Genomic DNA, 17769 nt, shown 5'->3' on the forward strand with positions numbered 1-17769 from the left:
ATAAATAGAGAATAGAGTACAACGCTCCTGCTACGCCGACGACGACTGACAACGAGCAAGCACAGACGTCACGATCCCTGCAGGACAACACCTGTCTACGCACGAGCCTTCGCCAACTCACCCTCGATCACATTCTTCACCTTTTGTATCAGCTTCTGGTCCATGTGCTTACCATGCCAGTACTTGTGCTGTTCAATGCCTTGCCAGATCATAGCCTCCGTACCGAGGATGACCTGCCATTCAGCCTTCTCGGCCAGATCGCCCAGCTCCGTCCACGGCGTGGGATGATAGCACATCTCCAGCATCGCGCCCTTGTGCGGCTTGGCCAGAAAGGTCTCGACCACCTTCCGCATCTCAATCTCCGCCTCCGTGACCGGCGGGAAATTCGGCACGCACGCGATGATCGCGCCTGGACCCTCCAACTCCGCCGCCTGTGCCGCACTCGTGACATGGATAAGGTCATCTCCGTAGCCTTGGGAAACACACCAGCTCACCACAGCCTCCACCTCTGCCGGATCGCGGTTGACAACATACACGGGCTTGCACTGCATCAGCTTGACGGCCGCGTACACGGCTGATCGCGCAGCGCCTCCGCCGCCTATGACTAGACCCGGGCGTCCGTGGAAGACTTCTGCAGGCGCGGCGACGTTCTGATAAAATGACTCCCGGACGCCGATCGTGTCGGTGTTGGTTCCGATGTACTGGTCGCCACGCCGGAAGATGGTGTTGACGGCTCCCACGGCTCGTCCTTCGTCTGTGAGGCCGTCGAGGTGTGGTATTATGCCCACCTTGTGAGGCATGGTCACTGCGGAGCCTGGAATCGTTCTGTCAGCATATTTCCGATGTGGTTGGCTTTTTGGAAGAGGCCTACCATAGAGTCGTTGGTCTTTGATGAGTTTGAGGAAGAGACTCATGTCGGTTGACTCCAGCAGTTCGAAGCCCCAGTTGATACCTAGTTGCTGGAAGACTGTGTTGTGAAGATATGGAGAATATGAGTGGGCGATTGGGTATCCGAAGAGATATCCGTGTCGCTCATATTGGTCGACTTGAGGCAGCTTTGCGACTGCGTCTTCTTGTACGTGAGAGCCCATTGCTGATGAGTTATTGATCCTAGAGACAAGACACGGCTTTCCGTCCGGTTTGGTTTAACGAAGTCTTCGAGAGGAGCGAATTTCGCTCGCCTTGGATGCCTTGTATGAGAAGATGCAATATTCTGTTGGTCGGTTTCCGGATGAACAAAAGCCAACTGAAAGAAAATCTCGAGGGATACCTTCTCACTGCTGCAACCACCAACCCTTTCGATGTTCTATCGTCGGCAATCCAAGGCGTAGCAAACGCCTCTTTGCCGTTGGTTCCGATACCACTACGCGTGCGCCGGAAGACATATCCACGCGATCGCTCTACGGAGGAGACCAAGTCCCTCTTGGCGCTGTAGCGGGAGCACAGCAATTGGCCGAAGTCGCACCGCTTAAAGACTCATCCATTTGCGGCTTACCCTAGAATAGCCCACTCTTCCTTAGTGAGGCGCGAACTCGCATTGATCTGCGGGCCAACCTGACGCCAACTCCACATGGCAAGGGACACATGGCCGGTCCCCGCTCTGGCCCAATCTGGGCGTCGGCGCGAGAAAACTCATCCTTGCTGTGGCGAGGTCTTGCTGTCTTGAGTACAGGCCGATTCCCCATGGGGTCAGGACTGGATGACTTCTATATATGTATACCTCCCACCCGTTGTTCCCCAGGTTTTCCTCCTCCATCAACGCTCGTCAACATCCCGGACTATAGTCGACTAGCCGGGACTCGATCTACACTCGAAGCCCTACAGGACCGATCACAACCCCAGTCGTTCCACGATGGGAGGCTTCCTCACTCTGAAGGAGGACAGGCCGACGCCCAAGTCGGTCTACAACTGGAGAGTGTATGCTCTCGCAGCTGTCGCCAGTTTCGCATCATGCATGATCGGATATGACAGCGCTTTTATCGGCACTACCCTCGCTCTCCCGTCATTCGTCTCCGAGTTCCAGTTTGCCAGCTATGGGACAGAAGAGCTCGCACTGGTCAAGGCCAACATCGTCAGTGTCTACCAGGCCGGCGCCTTCTTCGGAACTTTCTTCGCATACCGTTAGTATCATCATTGCGCTTGAAGACGATCGACCGTACTAACCCAACCATTCAGCATCTGCATACTTCCTCGGTCGCAAATACTCTCTCGTCATCTTCGGCCTCGTTTTTCAACTCGGTGCTGGAATCATGTTGGCTGCGAACTATGAGCGTGGTCTTGGTCCTATCTACGCCGGTCGTGTCCTTGCAGGCATTGGTGTTGGCGCCGCTTCTATGATTACTCCCATCTACATTTCCGAGATCTCTCCACCTGCGATCCGAGGTCGTATTGTCGGTATCTACGAGCTTGGCTGGCAGATTGGCGGTCTCGTTGGTTTCTGGATCAACTATGGCCTTACCGAGACAATGGCACCTTCAACTCGTCAATGGAACATTCCTTTTGCTGTCCAACTCATTCCTGGTGGTCTTCTCCTCCTCGGTGCCCTTTGGATCAAGGAATCTCCACGTTGGTTGTTGACCAAGCACCGTCGCGCCGAGGCTCTCAAGAACCTGTCCTACATCCGCCAGCTTCCCGCCGACGATGTATACATGGTTGAAGAGGTTGCTATGATGGACGAGGCTTTGGAGTACACCCGAGGAACCGTTGGCGACAGCTTCTGGGCACCTTTCAAGGCGGTCGCCCGCGACCGCAAGGTCCAGTGGAGGTTTCTTCTCGGAGGTCTGCTCTTCATGTGGCAGAACGGATCCGGAATCAATGCTATCAACTACTACTCACCTACGGTCTTCAAAGCTCTCGGTGTCACTGGGACGAGCGCTGGCTTTTTATCCACCGGCATTTTCGGCGTGATCAAGACCGTTTTCACCCTCCTCTGGATGTTCTTCCTCATTGACAATCTCGGACGTCGTAAGCTGCTCATGATCGGTGCCATCGGCGGTTCCGTTTGTATGTGGATCATTGGTGGTTACGTTGCTACCGTGCCAGTTGAAGCGAACAATGCTGCTCTGGCCAAGGGTGTCGAATTGCCTTTGAGCTCCGGTGGTATCGCCGCCATGTTCTTCTTCTACCTGTGGACCGCCTTCTACACGCCATCATGGAACGGCACCCCATGGGTACTCAACTCCGAGATGTTCGACCTGAACACTCGCGGCTTGGGTCAGGCCTCCGCCGCTGCCAACAACTGGTTCTGGAACTTCATCATCAGTCGCTTCACGCCTCAGATGTTCTTAAACATGGGTCCTTCCGGCTGCGGTGTGTTCTTCTTCTTCGCCTCGATGATGCTCGCCAGCATCGTCTTCGTGTACTTCCTCGTGCCAGAAACCAAGTCCATCCCACTCGAGTCCATGGATCGCCTGTTCGAGATCAAGCCTGTCCGTAAGGCTAACGAAATCGTGCTTGCGGAGGCTCGAGAGAGGGACGCAGAGTTCCGCAACAACTCAAATGGTGCTGGCTTGACCATTGCGAAAGAGAAATTGGATCACGTTGAGCGCACCAGCGAGCGTGGCAGCGATGCTTGAAAGAGATGAGGATGCGCGGCATATTGGACATCGTCTTATCAGCTACAGGATGATAGTGTCTTCTGTTACGATTGTATTGTGATCGAGCATTTGCTCTCACAGAATGAAATGAAATCTCGAACCAAATCTGCGCGCCTCCGTTCTCAACAGTCTATATCACATTCACTGTCCTCATGATGGACCAGATTGATTGCAGATCCTCGGAGGTAAGTCGAGAGCCTATATGCGATCATGACATGTCAAGGCCTGACTTGAACACTCGCCAAGCTACTCTCGACCATCTTGATCTGATCACTGTTCATCCGCCGAACTTCGCTTTCTCGATGATAATTATGGTCTTTGGACAGAGACACCTTTCATACATCAATATCGACAGGACTCCCGCTCTCCATCGCTCTCATAACAGCGTCACAAACAATCATCGCCTTCAAGCCATCCTCGCCACAACATCTTGGCTCCTCCCGACCTCTCACAACGTCGACAAAGTTCTTGACCTGCTCATCAAAGGGAATTTCGCCTGCCACAGCCACTTCCTCCACCTGCAAAGCATTCTCCCATCTCATCTCCACTCCTTCACCATACCTTGTCAACTTCATATCTCCGACACTCAGCGTACCTTCAGTGCCGAAGATTCGGTAAAAGTCCTTCCCTCCCTTCGGGATCATCGGGTTCTCACCTGTTCCGCTCTCGAAGTTGTGTGCTGAGGGAATATTGTCTGACAGGATGAATGTTCCCACGACACCAGAGGCGAAGCGGAAGAGCATTGCCACGCCTTCTTCCACATCGTGACCGCGCCGGGACAGGGTTTTCTCGGCGTGTACGCGCACGATTGGGCCGAGGAGGAAGTGGAGGATGTCAATCTCGTGGATCAAGTTGATCAGAATCGGACCGCCAGAGCCGGACTTTGCTCGCCAGTCGGTCGGAGGTTCGAAGTAGGATGTCGGCTTCTTCAGTATCCACAGACCGGACACGGCGATCGGTTGACCGATACTGTGGGCTGCCAATGCGGCTTTCGCAGCACTTACGAAGGGATTTAAGCGGCGATGATGGCCGATTACGAGGGGCTTCCCAACCCGGCGGGCAATGTCAGTCAGCTCCCTGCCCGAAGCCACGTCAATTGACACGGGTTTCTCCACCAGCGCGGCGATGCCATTGTTGAGAAGCTCCGCTCCTAGGGCCACATGGGTGCTGTTCGGCGTGCAGACGATGGCCGCATCTGGGATGCATCGTCCCTGCAGCATGCGCAGGATGCTGTGGAAATGGGGCACATTGAACTCGTCCGCTACGGATTGCGCCTCGGGTCGTGGGTCTACGATGCAGAGTAGGACCGCGTCCGGGCAGGATTGAACGCTGAGAGCGTGTCTGGGACCAATGAGGCCGGTCCCAATGATGGCGATTTTGACCCTATTTTCGGCTTCCATTTCAGTGGTCCCTTGAGCAGGATATTGGAAGTATCGTATTTCGGGTTACCTATCTACGTCGCACAGCACGTCGAAGTCTGCAGGTGTATGAAGTCTCAGCAGGGATGAAAGCATTGGAAACGAGGAGGGCGGAAGTACTCCACCCGATAGGGCTCATCAAAGCAGGGGAAAGGCTCCTCCGTGGATCAGTCCTCACCCAGAGGAGTCGATCCACTGTTGTGCAAGTCTCGATCAAGTCAGTCGTGTCGCACCGAAGGACGGCCATGGTCCAAGCGGGCTCGTGGGAAAAGTCTAAAGATAGTGCGTGAATCTAAATCCCGCGAGTTTTGCACGTTGACCCCTGCCGGGGGAAGTCTCTTCCAACTCCTCTTCTGTCTTCTTCCTGCCGACCCAAGGAAACATTCTTCCCCGGGGGCCGGCGCAAGCATCTGTGAATGTCGCTACTGCTGTGTGATCCAGTACATCTCATGGTAATGTTCTTTTAGGATATTGTGGAGCCTCTCGGGAGAGATCAGTGGCGTCTGCCTTATCCGGCGCATTCGCTGCTACATCAGATGTATCCTCCAGTAAGTTTATATCGGTCTGTTCTCCTTTATACTTTGTCTACGCTACGCCTCCTCTCCCTCCCGACTGTACCGACTACGTTCCATTGCACAAAGTAATAGACATCAGACATGCCTTGCAAACCAGCAGTATGCAGCCACTCCCTTGGCCGAGCATGGGTCCACGACATGCCTTCCAAGCTCGACCAAGCAGCACGATACGGACTTGACATCGAACTGTTCTACGAGGACCTTCTATATATTGCGAAAGAACTACCTGGCGGACCGACACCCGAGAACCACCTCGAAGCAGCGCGGTACATCCGGGAATTATGCGACAAGCGATCAGTCACGATCATCTGTCTCCAACCGTTCATGCACTACGATGGCCTTCGAGATCGGGAAAGGCATGCCGAGCGGATCGAGGAGATGAAGCTGTGGATCGAGATGGCGAAGATTCTCGGAACGAACCTCATTGGCATTCCATCAACATGCTTGCCAGACGACCAAGTCAGCGGTGACATGGATTTGATTGTTCAAGACATGATCGAAATCGCCGATTTAGGTCGAGCAGACGGTATGCTCTTTGTATACGAGGCCTTGTGTTGGGGAACACATATCAACCTCTGGGAGCAAACATGGGAAGTCGTGCAACGAGTCGATCGACCAAATTTCGGCATGTGCATCGACACATACAATCTGGTAAGCCTGCTCTTGCCACTCATCTGACGTGCAATATACTGATCTACCTCACCAGGCCGGTCGAGTCTACGCTGATCCAGCATCACCTACTGGCAAGACTGTCAATGCGGACGCGGACATGGCCGCCACTCTTCAACGCCTGGTCTCGACCGTGGATGTCAACAAGATCTTCTTCGTCCAAGTCGTCGACGCTCAACGCCTGTCATCACCCCTCGTCGAGGGCCACGAACTCTACCAGCCAGATCAATGCGCTCGTATGAGCTGGTCGCGGAACTGTAGACTGTTCTACGGCGAAGACGACCGCGGCGCATACCTTCCAATTCGGGATGTGCTGGAGGCGCTATTGGTTGACCTTGGCTATGAGGGCTATCTGAGTGCCGAGCTGTTCAACGCCAGTCTGACGAAGGAGGACGCGGAAGTCCCGGCTGAGCATGCACGGAGAGCGGCGGAGTCATGGCAGAAGATTGTGGAGGACTTCGGTCTGGATCAGAGCATTGAGAAGACGCAATCGTCAAGAGTGGCGAGACTTGTTGCGGAGTCGGCACCAAGGGCGCAGTTATGAAAGAAGGGATGGAGCAGCACATTTCGAGCAGATAGTATAGACTAGACTTAGGCCTCGAGAAGGGCTCATTGCATGTGATACCCAAGCAGCACCATGGCTGCTATGATCAATCAACAACATCTTTCAGGTCCTTCCAAGAATTGTGCGGTCGTCGGCTTACAGATGGTATAGGCTGGTCTACATACGAGCTCAACTAGCCCTGAGGATACGGCCGGATGACCGTACATGTCTTCAGGGTGACCAGTTCAACGAATGTGTTCACTCGGTGTGAAAGCATGGGTCACATAAGGAAGATTTGAACAAATGAGGCATGTTCAAGGACGAGCTGAGGCTATTGTCTCGGCATTTGCGTTCCGATAGTACCCATCTGCACGATCGGCTTCTGGAACCAGAGTCCTCGCCCTCTTAGGGAACGAGACGTTGATAGCTCCCAGTATGACCAGCAATTTGACATCCGCATCATTTCCCATTGTTTCAGTTGATAGAGGGACCACGCATGGTGCAGCACGCAATTGGTTGCTGATTGCCAGGCAGTATGATCCGATGATCGTGTGCCCCTGCCTGGTTTCTGCACAGGCAACTTGGGTGTAACGTGTACGGTCTGGCAGGCGTCCAACAGAGTGTCTATCCATGACCGGTCGGCATTCGTATGCTGGGATAGACGTGCCACTCAGTGACATCGGTCGCTCGATTAGCGTTCAGCCACGGTACCTCGCATGCTCGGTCGCCGTACAACTACGGACGTACCATGCGCCGGCATGATCTATCACCGTGCAGCTACGGTATCCAGCATGCCCGGCCCGTACATTCCCGGTCGGCGTGCCTGGAGTAATATGACGGATGGTATGACCGCTTTCAGCTAGCTTCATGTCTCGTCAAGGAGAGTCCAAATTCAGGGCGCCATTTCTTGAACAAGCGCATGCAAAAGTTAGCAAGTGTCTGAAAGTTTCGGATCGAGAACGATTGCGTACGGTGGAAACTCGTCTTCAGAGTAATGCTTGAAGACCTCGTCTCTCATCAACCTGCGCGGGGCCCGACGGCCAGTGAACAGCTCGAATTGAGCAAAAGCCTGCTCCGGCAACATATCAAGACCGTCCATCAGGATCCAGCCCTTGCGGCTTTCACGCTGAATCTGACGAACAAGAGGAGTGACGATAGGCATGTATGCCAGCTGTGATATGGTCAGTGGATTACATTGTAATGGTGAGAGATGTATCGACCGACCTCTACGACCACACCGCCCGTTCGGCTCTTCAGCCAGTCTTGTGGAAGCGTGAAGTTGGTCGGCGTACCATCTGTAGTCTGTGTCGGGATACAGCTAACGATCATCGCAGGATGTCTCATATTTTTCGGCCAAGAACTCTCGAAGGACTCAAGCGCGGAGACAGTCGTGGTAGCTGCGTCCGCGGGACTGAGCTCAGCAATGCCGTTTGCTTTGATGAGACGATTGTAGTGCTCCGCGAGCTCCTCGGCGTTACCCTTGGTGCGGTTGCAAACGAAGATGTTCTGCACGCCGAGTGAAATCAGGGCGTAAATCGCTGCTCGAGCCATTCCTCCTGCGCCACAGACGAGACCGGTGCTTTGTGGACGGACAGTGTTTGCAGGTGACAGTCCTCTGCGTACACATGCGCGGATACCGATCCAGTCTGTATTGTCGCCATATAAAGCTTTCACGGGTCCGGTCCGATTGCGTTCGCGAAAAATGCCGATCTCATTCGTGACCGATTTTATGACTGAGTCGTCTCTGAGCGGAATGACTGTGTTCAATGCACCAATCGCTTTGGCTTGGGGACTAAGAAGGTCCATCATCGGCAAGGTTTTGGTCTTGAAAGGCTGAACAATGGCTGCGCCGCCAAAATCTTGCTCCCGCACAAGTGCAACGAAGTCTTCCAGCGTTGATGCCGAGTGCGTTCGGTACGAATGACGCATACCACAAGCCTCGTACGCGGCATTGTGCATTGCTGGCGACAGAGAAAAGCTGACGTTGGCGCCGTAGATGAAGAACCGCATCGGTTCATGTATGAAGGTCGAGAACAGCGCCTCATTTCTTTCCTTGGCTGTGATGAGCGGCTGAACGTCGAGCGACATGATGGCATGCTGAAACTGCCTGTCCATGGGTGCTACCGGTGTCAAGATATTGTTGAAGCACATCGACGTTCGTCCTTGAGCGCCAGTGCAATATGCGATGAGTCGTGGACCGTTGCTGGGATATGATGACCGAACCCGCTGCTGGAAGGTTTGTATGGCAAAAGCGTCTGCCAAAGTGCCGTGAGGCATCGTGATCTTGACCAAATCGCACCCCAGGCCTTGAGCTCGATGATAGATATCAAGGCACTGCTGTCCTTGCCAGCCTTCTGCAATTCGATCGGGTGATATGTATTCGCCAATAATCTTGGTGCGGCCTTTGCCTGCCAAAAGCTGGTTGATCTCGGTATCGTCCAGTGCGAGGTCAATAGTGCAGTACTCGGGTCCAAGTCTCAAGCAATACTCAAGAAGCTCAAGAGCGGCGACCTGCTTCGTTCTGGCGGCAGCATGGCGAGTGACCGATATAGCGACCGGAAGAATAGTGGACCGTCTCAGGATTGCGAAGGCCTCGTTGACCAGATTGAAGCAGCTGTGTTTTCCGAGCTTCCAAGAATCGCCTCGTTGCGGAACACCACTGACATTTAACTGGATAGCATCAATCCCGACTTGTGCATCGTCCAGGTCGAAACGGTGTGAGACCACATCATCTGCCGTCAGCGACAAAGCCGAGGTGAATTCTAGCTTGTCGACGCTGAGCTGGGAAAGTGGATAGGCTGATTGATGGGACCGACCACGGTCATGATCGCCTATGATATTTCGGAGCAGCTTGAGGAAATCATGCTCTGCTCTTTTGAGTGTTAGAAATGGTCCGTGAGTGCTTCTGCCGCTGTGTGGCCTTGGGGTGTTGTGGTGAGACGATCGTTGACTTAGTGACTCGGACACGTTGTAGAATTCGTAGTTGGTACACTGTCGCAGCAACGGCTCGCTGGCACGAATCAGGTCTTCGATTCTCTCCTCTGACCACACTCGGATGTAAGTCTGGATGCCTGGAATGTCGCGAGTTACATATATGACCGGATGCGATTGTGAGAACCGTTGAACCAGCTGTGCGCCGTCGTTTTCCAAATCGCCGAGGCCGCATACAATAACAGAATTCCGGGAGTGAGTCTCGAGGAGTCGTCTCAAAACATCGCTGTGCTTCTTGTGGTATTCCGACGGACCATGTAGTTTGCGGTAATCAGTTCCACTGTAGCCTGTAGTCTCGAGAAAGGCTCTGCTAGACTCGACAAGTCGGCGAGTATAAGCAGAAGCGGCGAGAAATCCCAGCGAGCTTTTGCCAACTCCTCGCACGCCTATCAACAGGATTGAAGCATCGGCGGCGAATGAGGCTTTCCGTGGTAGAGTTTCCAGGCCATTGATAGTGGAATGGGCGCCGTTTGGAGGCGTAGGGACTACACTTCCCTCACGTGAAGGGGGCTGGGAGGGCATATCCATTGGTCTTCGCGGTGATTCGAAACCGTTGTGTACGCCGTGCATGTCTTGGAAGCTGCGCTTCATGCCGGCGTGGGAAGTAGCCATTGAGTGTATGTTCGCGCTGGAGTTCGCGCTGGAGTTCGCAGTCTTGTAGACAAGCTGTGTCTCTACATGCTTAGAGAGAGCTGGGGTAGAGCAGTATGTTGCATCTTGCACTACCCTGTGGTTGCATGCGAACCGTCGGAGATCTGGACCGTACGATGGTGTACGAGAGGCGGAGCCACGCCGGATAAAGTCATTCCCGGCAAGTGCGGAGGGGTGCCAATAAGAAGAGAGACTTTGAGCAATAGGATAGTGTAACGTCTGCAAGGGGGAAGTTGGAATGCTCCGATGTTGGCAGCGCCCGGCGCTAAACCATAAATAGACGTGCTTTACAATAAATAACCGCTGCGGGAAGCTCCCGCTCTAGTTATCGTCTATAATTAACTAGACTTCTATCTTACCTCTAAACGCGACTTTTTAAGGGCTCTTTAAAACAACAACACTAATGCTACCTAAACTACTCGCTAGTGCTGCTTAGAAGGCTAAAACAAGGCCTAAGAAGGAGGCTATAATTACGAGAGCTATTAGAGACTATAGCACCGGCAGATTTAGCTACTATATAGACTGCTCCGTGCTCTACGATATACCCTATAGAACCTTCGTTAACTGTTTAACTAGCGCTACTTAGGAGTACACTATTATACACGAGCATAAGAATCGACTAAGTAGAGCTAGCAGAGCCGCCCTTACAGTCTACATTAAACGGATAATTACTATAGGCTTCCTACTAATTTACGAGATAGTTAGGCTATAGGCAAAGCAACTACGGACTTATTAGCTTAATTTTAACCCTTATAAGGAGCCTATTAGCGTTTACTAGCCTATAGAGTTTATTAGTAAATACCCTACATTATAACTAAAATAGGTAACAGCGAGGGACTCTAATCGACGTGCTATAGAAGGGAACCCTTAGGTATTAAAGGAGTAGTTTAAGCTACTAGATAAGACGATGCAAGAGCTAGATATTATACTAATAGATATATAATAATAATAAAGTCTTGTATTGCTGATCCATCCCTCTATGTAACTATGTATAGGGCAAGCAGCCTTCCCTAAATTTCACTAAGGGCAAAAAGCTATAGGCATAAAAACCCTCCTAATCTCTCTCTACTTATGTCTCCCAGGACTATTAGTAGACACCTTTTATTTCAGGTTCCTCTTTTAGACTCTAGAAGGATCTGTTATCCTATCCTCTTACTAGGTTGTGTATCTAGGCTCCCTTAGCCCTCTCCTCTCGTTTCTGCTCCTCCTTAGCTAGTAGGAACTAGTCTAGGACTTCTTCCCTAATTATCTACTTTGCAATTGCCCTAAGACCCTTCTTTGTTAATATTATACTTTTCTAGTTAGATATACCTAGCTACTAGAATGTTCTGTCTCTCCCCTAGAGGAGAGGGTAGAACATTACTATATGCTTTACTATCTAAGCCTAACTTCTACAGCTACATTCTAGTGTCTTCCTTAGGACTCTTCTCTTTGTTAGGTAGGCATTAAATCTAATATGCTTAGTCCTTATTTATGTAGCAATTGTGCTCTGTGCTCTTGTCTAGTTCTAATGTAGAGACCTTCCTTTTCCTCTATTTATCTATGCTATAGGTAACCTCCTATTACTATATTGTCTCTTCTTTCTAACTTCTGCCTCCTATCTTGCTTTCTATCTCTCTTAAATAAAGGATCTATTTAGGGGTATTCTATCTTAGTTTCCCCCCTCCTGTTAGAATTTTTCTAGAAGTCTTTCCTATACGGTTTCGTAGGGTGCCCTCTAGTTTCTTCGATGTCCTTGTCTTCTCTAGGCCCCCTGTTCCTAATTTAAGAGTGCCTGACTTGCTGCCTTTATATGCCTCCCTATATCTCGCCTATCCTCCTTCCTTGCCTAGTTTAAAGCTAGTTGCTATATATATAGATTAAAGGGTAGTATCTCTGCCTCTTGTTAGAGTACTCCTAGTAGGACACTCTTGTATACTCTAGTAATCCTTCTTAGGGCAGCATTTTAGACTACTTTAAGCTCTTTTGTCTAGCTTTTAGATCCCTTCTAAACCCCTTCTACCTTTGCCTACACTTTATAGCTAAAGGCTATTACTAGCCTTATAACTGCAGTGTAGATGTGCCTAGCCTTCTAGAAGGATGCTCCCTAGGTTAATTAGCTAAGCCTATACAAGGAGTTTATATATAACTCTACTTTCTCTGCGACTTTCCTAATATAGGGTTTCTATGTAAGTTTAGTATCTATTTGCACTCTAAGAAGCCTAAGGTTAGGAACGGGTTTGCTATTAAATCCTTAGATATTAACTGTAGCTTATAGGTTGTGTTTCCTTCTTAACCTTGTAAAGTAGATTAGCATGTACTTTTGTAGGGACCAGACTGCTCTATAAGTCTTTGCCTATTCTGCACATTTTTTATAGGCTCTCTTAAGTTTTCTATAGTTCTCCTCTATGCTTTTTCTAAAGGCTAGAATGTTTGTATTATCTACAAAGCCTATTGCTAATACTCCTGTTTCTTTAATTAGAGGAAGTAGGGTTCTTGCAAAGTACAGGAAGAGGATAGGTAACATTATTAATCCTTAGGGGATTCCTATATGCTAGGGCCTTAGTATGTTAAGGTAGTTCCCTAGCCTAAGGCATGTTGTCCTGTCCTAAAGGAAGGATTCTACAAAGGCTACTAGGTTTAGCTGTATTTGGCACATTCTTAGGTAGTAGATTAGTCTTAGGTGTAAAACATTTAGGAAGGCCGCTAAGATGTCTAAACACAGCATTAAGGCTATATTCCCTAGGCCTTTTCCCTAGATAGAGTAGACCTGTTTAGTTACTAGCTCTAGTACTAATGTTGTTAATCTTTTTAGTCTTCCTCCTATCTAGTTTAGTAGGAACAGGTTTCTTTCTTTAGCGGCCCTACTAAGCCTTGTCGCTACAAGGGCCTCTAGGACTTTAGAGATTGTATTTAATAGGGCGATTAGTCTGTAGGCTCCTGCCTTTAAGTAGTCTAGTTTCTAAGGCTTCTTAAGGACTACTGTTGTAGATTCCTTAAAGGGCCTAGGGAGGTATCCTTGTACTATGTAGGCTTGCAGGAATAGTTGTAGGAGGTCTGCTAGCTCTTTCTTTATCTTCTTTAGGAATAGGTTTAGGATCTGATCTAGTCCTAGTGCCTTGTTTAGTGCAAGCCTATAGATTGTAGCTAGGATTTCTCCCTAGGTAATTATACAGTCTATAGGGATTAGGGCTAGTATAGATCCTGTTATATCTATAAGGTCTACCTCTGTCGGCTAAGGGAAGAACTCCTCTGCAAGGGCCTTAGCCTTCCTAGATATTGTTGTCTAGAGGAGTCTAGCCTTGTTCTTAATGCCTAGGAACTAGGGAAGAGAGGGTCCTTTGTTTGCCCTTTCTCTTACCTACCTTGCAAACTTCTATATCTTGCTCTAATCCTTTAAGATCTCTATAACTGTTTTCCTTTAAGCTAGGTTCCCGCTCCTTTTAATATGCCTCTTCTTTACATATACAGTTCTAAGTGCAAGTAGGTAGTTTAGGAGGGATTTGTTCTCCCTCTAGGCTCTCCTAGCCTTTCTCGCTCTCTTAACTAGCCTAGTGCTTTCCTAGTCCTAGCTTATCTTTGCGTATAGTAAGGGTCGGGCTTGTAGTACTAGCTCCTTAACTAGCTGCTAGATTGTCCTCTAAAGCTAGAGTGCCTATTAGTCTAGACTCTGCTTTCCCTCTGTAGGTAGCTGTTTAGCCTCTCCCTTTGCTTCTAGGATCTTAGATCTAATTTGTTCCTATAGTGCCTTCTTCTACTGTAGCCTTTTCTGGTTCTCTTGCTCTATAATGCCTTAGGTAAAGAGTAATGTCTAGATTAGAAGGTAGTCTAACCCTATTTCTAGTTTAGTGCAGGTCCTGCATTATGTTATCTAGTCCTGGATTTCCTTTGTCCTAAAGACCAAGTTAAGGGTTTAAATGCTTAGTCCTCTCTCCTATATTGTTATACCTAGTTCTAGGAGGAGCTGCATATTAGCTTATTCTACTATCTTAATTAGGTAGTCTGCAGCCTAGTACTAGTTTGTTGCTGTTTGTGCTCCCTACTTCTAATAATGTAGATTAAAGTCCCTAACTAGGATGTGCTAGTTTTCCTTTGTGTCCTAGAGAGCCTTCCTAACTTCCTAGAGGGTACCTAGGTCTCTGCCTGTTATTAGGCTACTTAGGTTGTAGTAGTTTAAGATGTGGAGTTTTGGCTCTGTCTAGAGGAGGGTAATCCTAATTAGGTCCTTACAAACTAGCTAGGCTTCCTAGGTTTCTAGCTACAGTTCCTTTAATATATATGTAACAACTCTTAGTATCTCTCCTTCTAGAACTACTGTATAGTATCCTAGGTATTGCTTAACATTCCCTCTAGTAGAGGTGTTTACCTACAGTTCCTAGATTGCAACAATGTAGTAGGTTCTTAGGTTCATTTGTTGCATAAATAGGGTTTGGATCTGGTTGCTACTCTTGTTTGTGTTGTACTGTAGGATATTAAGTTCCTTTAGTGTGTTATTTATCTTATATTAGGAAGAAGTAGTCCTTAATGTCGCTCTCTCCTATTTCTAGGTCCTCCTGTCCGGGGTCCTAGGCTTAGTCCTGCTGCTACATTCCTGCTTGTACCTAGGGTGCTTATTAGTAGCCCTCCTATGTAGAGCTCCTTAGTATTGTGTTAATCTTGTTAGCCTAGCTTTGTCCTGCTCTTAGGATAGCTCTTAGTCTCCCTGCTAGATTCCTAATCTAGTTGCCTTTAGTTTGCTTACTATCGATAGGGCTAGCCCTTCTTTTCCTTGTGTTTGTTAGTTGCACTGTTGTCTAACTCTCCTCTAGCTAGGTTTAGGAGGGTTTCCTATACAATCCCTGGGCTATAATGCTCCTAAACTGCCTTGCCTTTAAGATTGCTACTTGCTTAAATTTGCAGGTTACTAACTAAGATAGGTGCTCCCTCTGGCAGTTGCTATACCTTACTTTAGTCTCCTTGCATATGTCTGTTCTATAGTTTCCTAAGTACTTTCTACAGGTTTATGTGCCTCTATAGTGCTTTGCAATATGTCTAAACTATCTATAGTTAAGGCATTGTATTAGTCTCTAGTGTAGGTGGAACTCTTCTACAACTAGAATGTTCCCTTAGAGAACTAGTCCCTTAGCAACGATTTCCTTTACCTATGCTATGTTCTAGACATTTAGGATTAAGGAAGAGAAGTCCTTGCCTTCCCTTCCCTTTTTGCTTTTTAGCTATCCTACTCTAAGGACTTTTAGGTGTAGGTAGAGTCTTCTATTCTCCTCCTTAATTTAAGTGTTTGTTCCCTAACTCTTAGTATTAATAGTCTAGATCTTAACTCTATATACTAGCACTTAGAAGAGCTGCACTACAGCTTTAGCACTTAGGTATTTGTCCTAGGCCTACTTAAGGTCCCTTTCTAGCCTTTCCTAGGAGCTCTAGCTGTAGGTAAAAACCCTAATGTCTCCGCTTTCTAGCTTCTTTACTGCTAGTACTGCTAGGTCTTTTAACTCCCTAATAATCTCTATGCTTGTCTTCTTCTAGATCTCTTCTCTTTCTGCTAGGTTCTAGATCTTAAGGAGGAAGTAGTAGCTTTAGGGTAGGGCTAGCTTTATGTACACCTAGCTAGATATCTGTTGTTTAGGGAGGGCTGTAGCTTGTGCCTAGGTCTTTAGCTAGGTAGCCTAGATAGTCTTCTAGATTTCCTAGACTCTCTAGATAACTATCTGCCCTTAGAGAGTATGTAGGAGGGTGGTTTGTGCCCTTTAGAGGAGGGAGAGGAGGAGAGACTTTAAGGTTTCCTCCTAGGGGGAGGATAGGACCTTTGCTACTTTACTAGTTAGTTTTTGCATATCCTTGTTAATTTCTAACTGTATTTGCAGCTCCTTAAGGTGCTGCTAATAGCCTTTTAGGCCTTTTAAGTAGTTTAGGGTAGTTAGGGGGGCTTAGGAAGGCGGAGGATAGTCCCCTCCTCCTTCCTTCACTCCCTAACCTCCCTGAATGTTTTGCCTCCTCTAAGGGTGGACTGCTACGTGTTAAGAGGCCTAGAGGCCTCTCTGTTCGTGTGGTAGCTGCGTTGGCATGATTTTTCTGTCACCTTACTAATAGATATATATAATATAGATAAGACTAGCTACATACTCGGCATAGCTAACCGTATGCATTAAGCCGTATGCAGAAGGTTAGCGGCCTCTATATAGTTCTTATAGCCTAGAGCTCGTAAATAGGCTACGGTAATTAAGGCTATTAATGCTGCTAGTATATATATACTACCCTATATTATCTTTAAAGCGAGGCAGATAATAAGGAGCCTACTAACAACATTCTAAGCTCGCTTTATTAACAAGGCGTTCCTTACTATTACCGATAATAGCTAGAGTAACAGAGACAATAGCATAGCTTAGCTATAACACTTTAATACTACTAGTCTACCTTCTGCTCCTAACCGCTAGCGACTACTTATTATAGATAGTTACTTAACATATAAGGATCTCGAATTTATTAACTATGCCCTTACAAATCGTATACAGCTTATCTGTTTACTAAGCTATTCTATATACCTTTTGTAGCCTCTTAATATTAGCATCTTTAGTCCCCTTAAGGCGGCATATAGCTTAACACTACTTAGACTTATAGCTAAAGAAGGCCTTACTTAGGTTAATAAGGAGGACTTCCTAAAGGTATATACGGAGATAAGGGCGATAGTGTTTACTAAGCTAAATATTATAGCTTTATTTAGAACGACTAGTATTACACCTCTTAATATATAAGCAGTCCTTAGTAAGCTTCCGTCTACCCTCGTTGCCGACATCTTACTACCGGCTAAGAAGCCTACTTAATTTGTACTATTAGGCTTATTTTACGCAGATAAGAACGCTCTACTAACACCCTTACGAGCACCGGCTTCGCTTCTACTAACAACGCCCTTACGACAGCCGCTAAAGGATCTAAGCTCCCCTCGATGCACGCTAGCTATACGCTATCGCTTAAAAAGAACAGCCTCTAAGATAGAGCTAGCGGACGAGCTTATTAAGTCTCTTAGTAAGGGTAAGGGTAAGAGGATTAGCCGGTTATATAAACACGCTATTAAGGGTATTATAGTCGTAGTAGACTCTATAGACCTCTTGCTCGCCGAGAATACAAAACTCCGCTAGAGCTATATACGTAGCATATAACGGAAGTCTACTAAGAAGCTAGTTACTAAGGGGCAGAGGTTTAATACTACCTTCCGTAATAAGCTACTTGCCGAGCTAGCTAATAAGTAGCAACTCGATGCTATAGTCTAGTATTATAGATAACGTATTATTACCCTTAGAGCAGTTAAGGCAATAAGATAAGGGCTTATAAGGGCACGTTAGTGTACCGCT

The 17769-nt window shown here is 48.3% G+C and overlaps 5 protein-coding genes across 5 annotated transcripts; 2 read left to right on the forward strand and 3 right to left on the reverse strand.

The window, feature by feature from the left end:
• Window positions 1-95: 95 nt before the first annotated feature.
• On the reverse strand, window positions 96-1385 carry qa-3 (shikimate/quinate 5-dehydrogenase; the record flags this gene model as incomplete). Its single annotated transcript, XM_003855705.1, has 3 exons — window positions 96-814; window positions 872-1055; window positions 1362-1385. 3 exons carry the CDS (start codon window positions 1383-1385, stop codon window positions 96-98), a joined length of 927 nt encoding a protein of 308 aa, XP_003855753.1.
• A 394-nt stretch (window positions 1386-1779) lies between these two features.
• On the forward strand, window positions 1780-3575 carry qa-y (quinate permease; the record flags this gene model as incomplete). The annotated part of the gene is made up of 2 exons (XM_003854720.1): window positions 1780-2120; window positions 2176-3575. The coding sequence occupies 2 exons, from the start codon at window positions 1853-1855 to the stop codon at window positions 3573-3575; spliced, it is 1668 nt and encodes a 555-aa protein (XP_003854768.1).
• A 356-nt stretch (window positions 3576-3931) lies between these two features.
• Window positions 3932-4996, reverse strand: qutH (oxidoreductase; the record flags this gene model as incomplete). The annotated part of the gene is made up of 1 exon (XM_003855704.1): window positions 3932-4996. The coding sequence occupies one exon, from the start codon at window positions 4994-4996 to the stop codon at window positions 3932-3934; it is 1065 nt and encodes a 354-aa protein (XP_003855752.1).
• A 598-nt stretch (window positions 4997-5594) lies between these two features.
• QA4 (3-dehydroshikimate dehydratase) lies at window positions 5595-6914 on the forward strand (the record flags this gene model as incomplete). Its single annotated transcript, XM_003854721.1, has 2 exons — window positions 5595-6240; window positions 6296-6914. The coding sequence occupies 2 exons, from the start codon at window positions 5671-5673 to the stop codon at window positions 6800-6802; spliced, it is 1077 nt and encodes a 358-aa protein (XP_003854769.1).
• Window positions 6915-7730: 816 nt separating this feature from the next.
• Window positions 7731-10405, reverse strand: qa-1S (quinate utilization gene repressor; the record flags this gene model as incomplete). Its single annotated transcript, XM_003855703.1, has 2 exons — window positions 7731-7973; window positions 8027-10405. The coding sequence occupies 2 exons, from the start codon at window positions 10403-10405 to the stop codon at window positions 7731-7733; spliced, it is 2622 nt and encodes an 873-aa protein (XP_003855751.1).
• Window positions 10406-17769: the final 7364 nt, after the last annotated feature.

This window comes from Zymoseptoria tritici, chromosome 2 (assembly GCF_000219625.1).
Source record: "Zymoseptoria tritici IPO323 chromosome 2, whole genome shotgun sequence".
Classification (NCBI taxonomy): Eukaryota; Fungi; Ascomycota; class Dothideomycetes; order Mycosphaerellales; family Mycosphaerellaceae; genus Zymoseptoria; species Zymoseptoria tritici.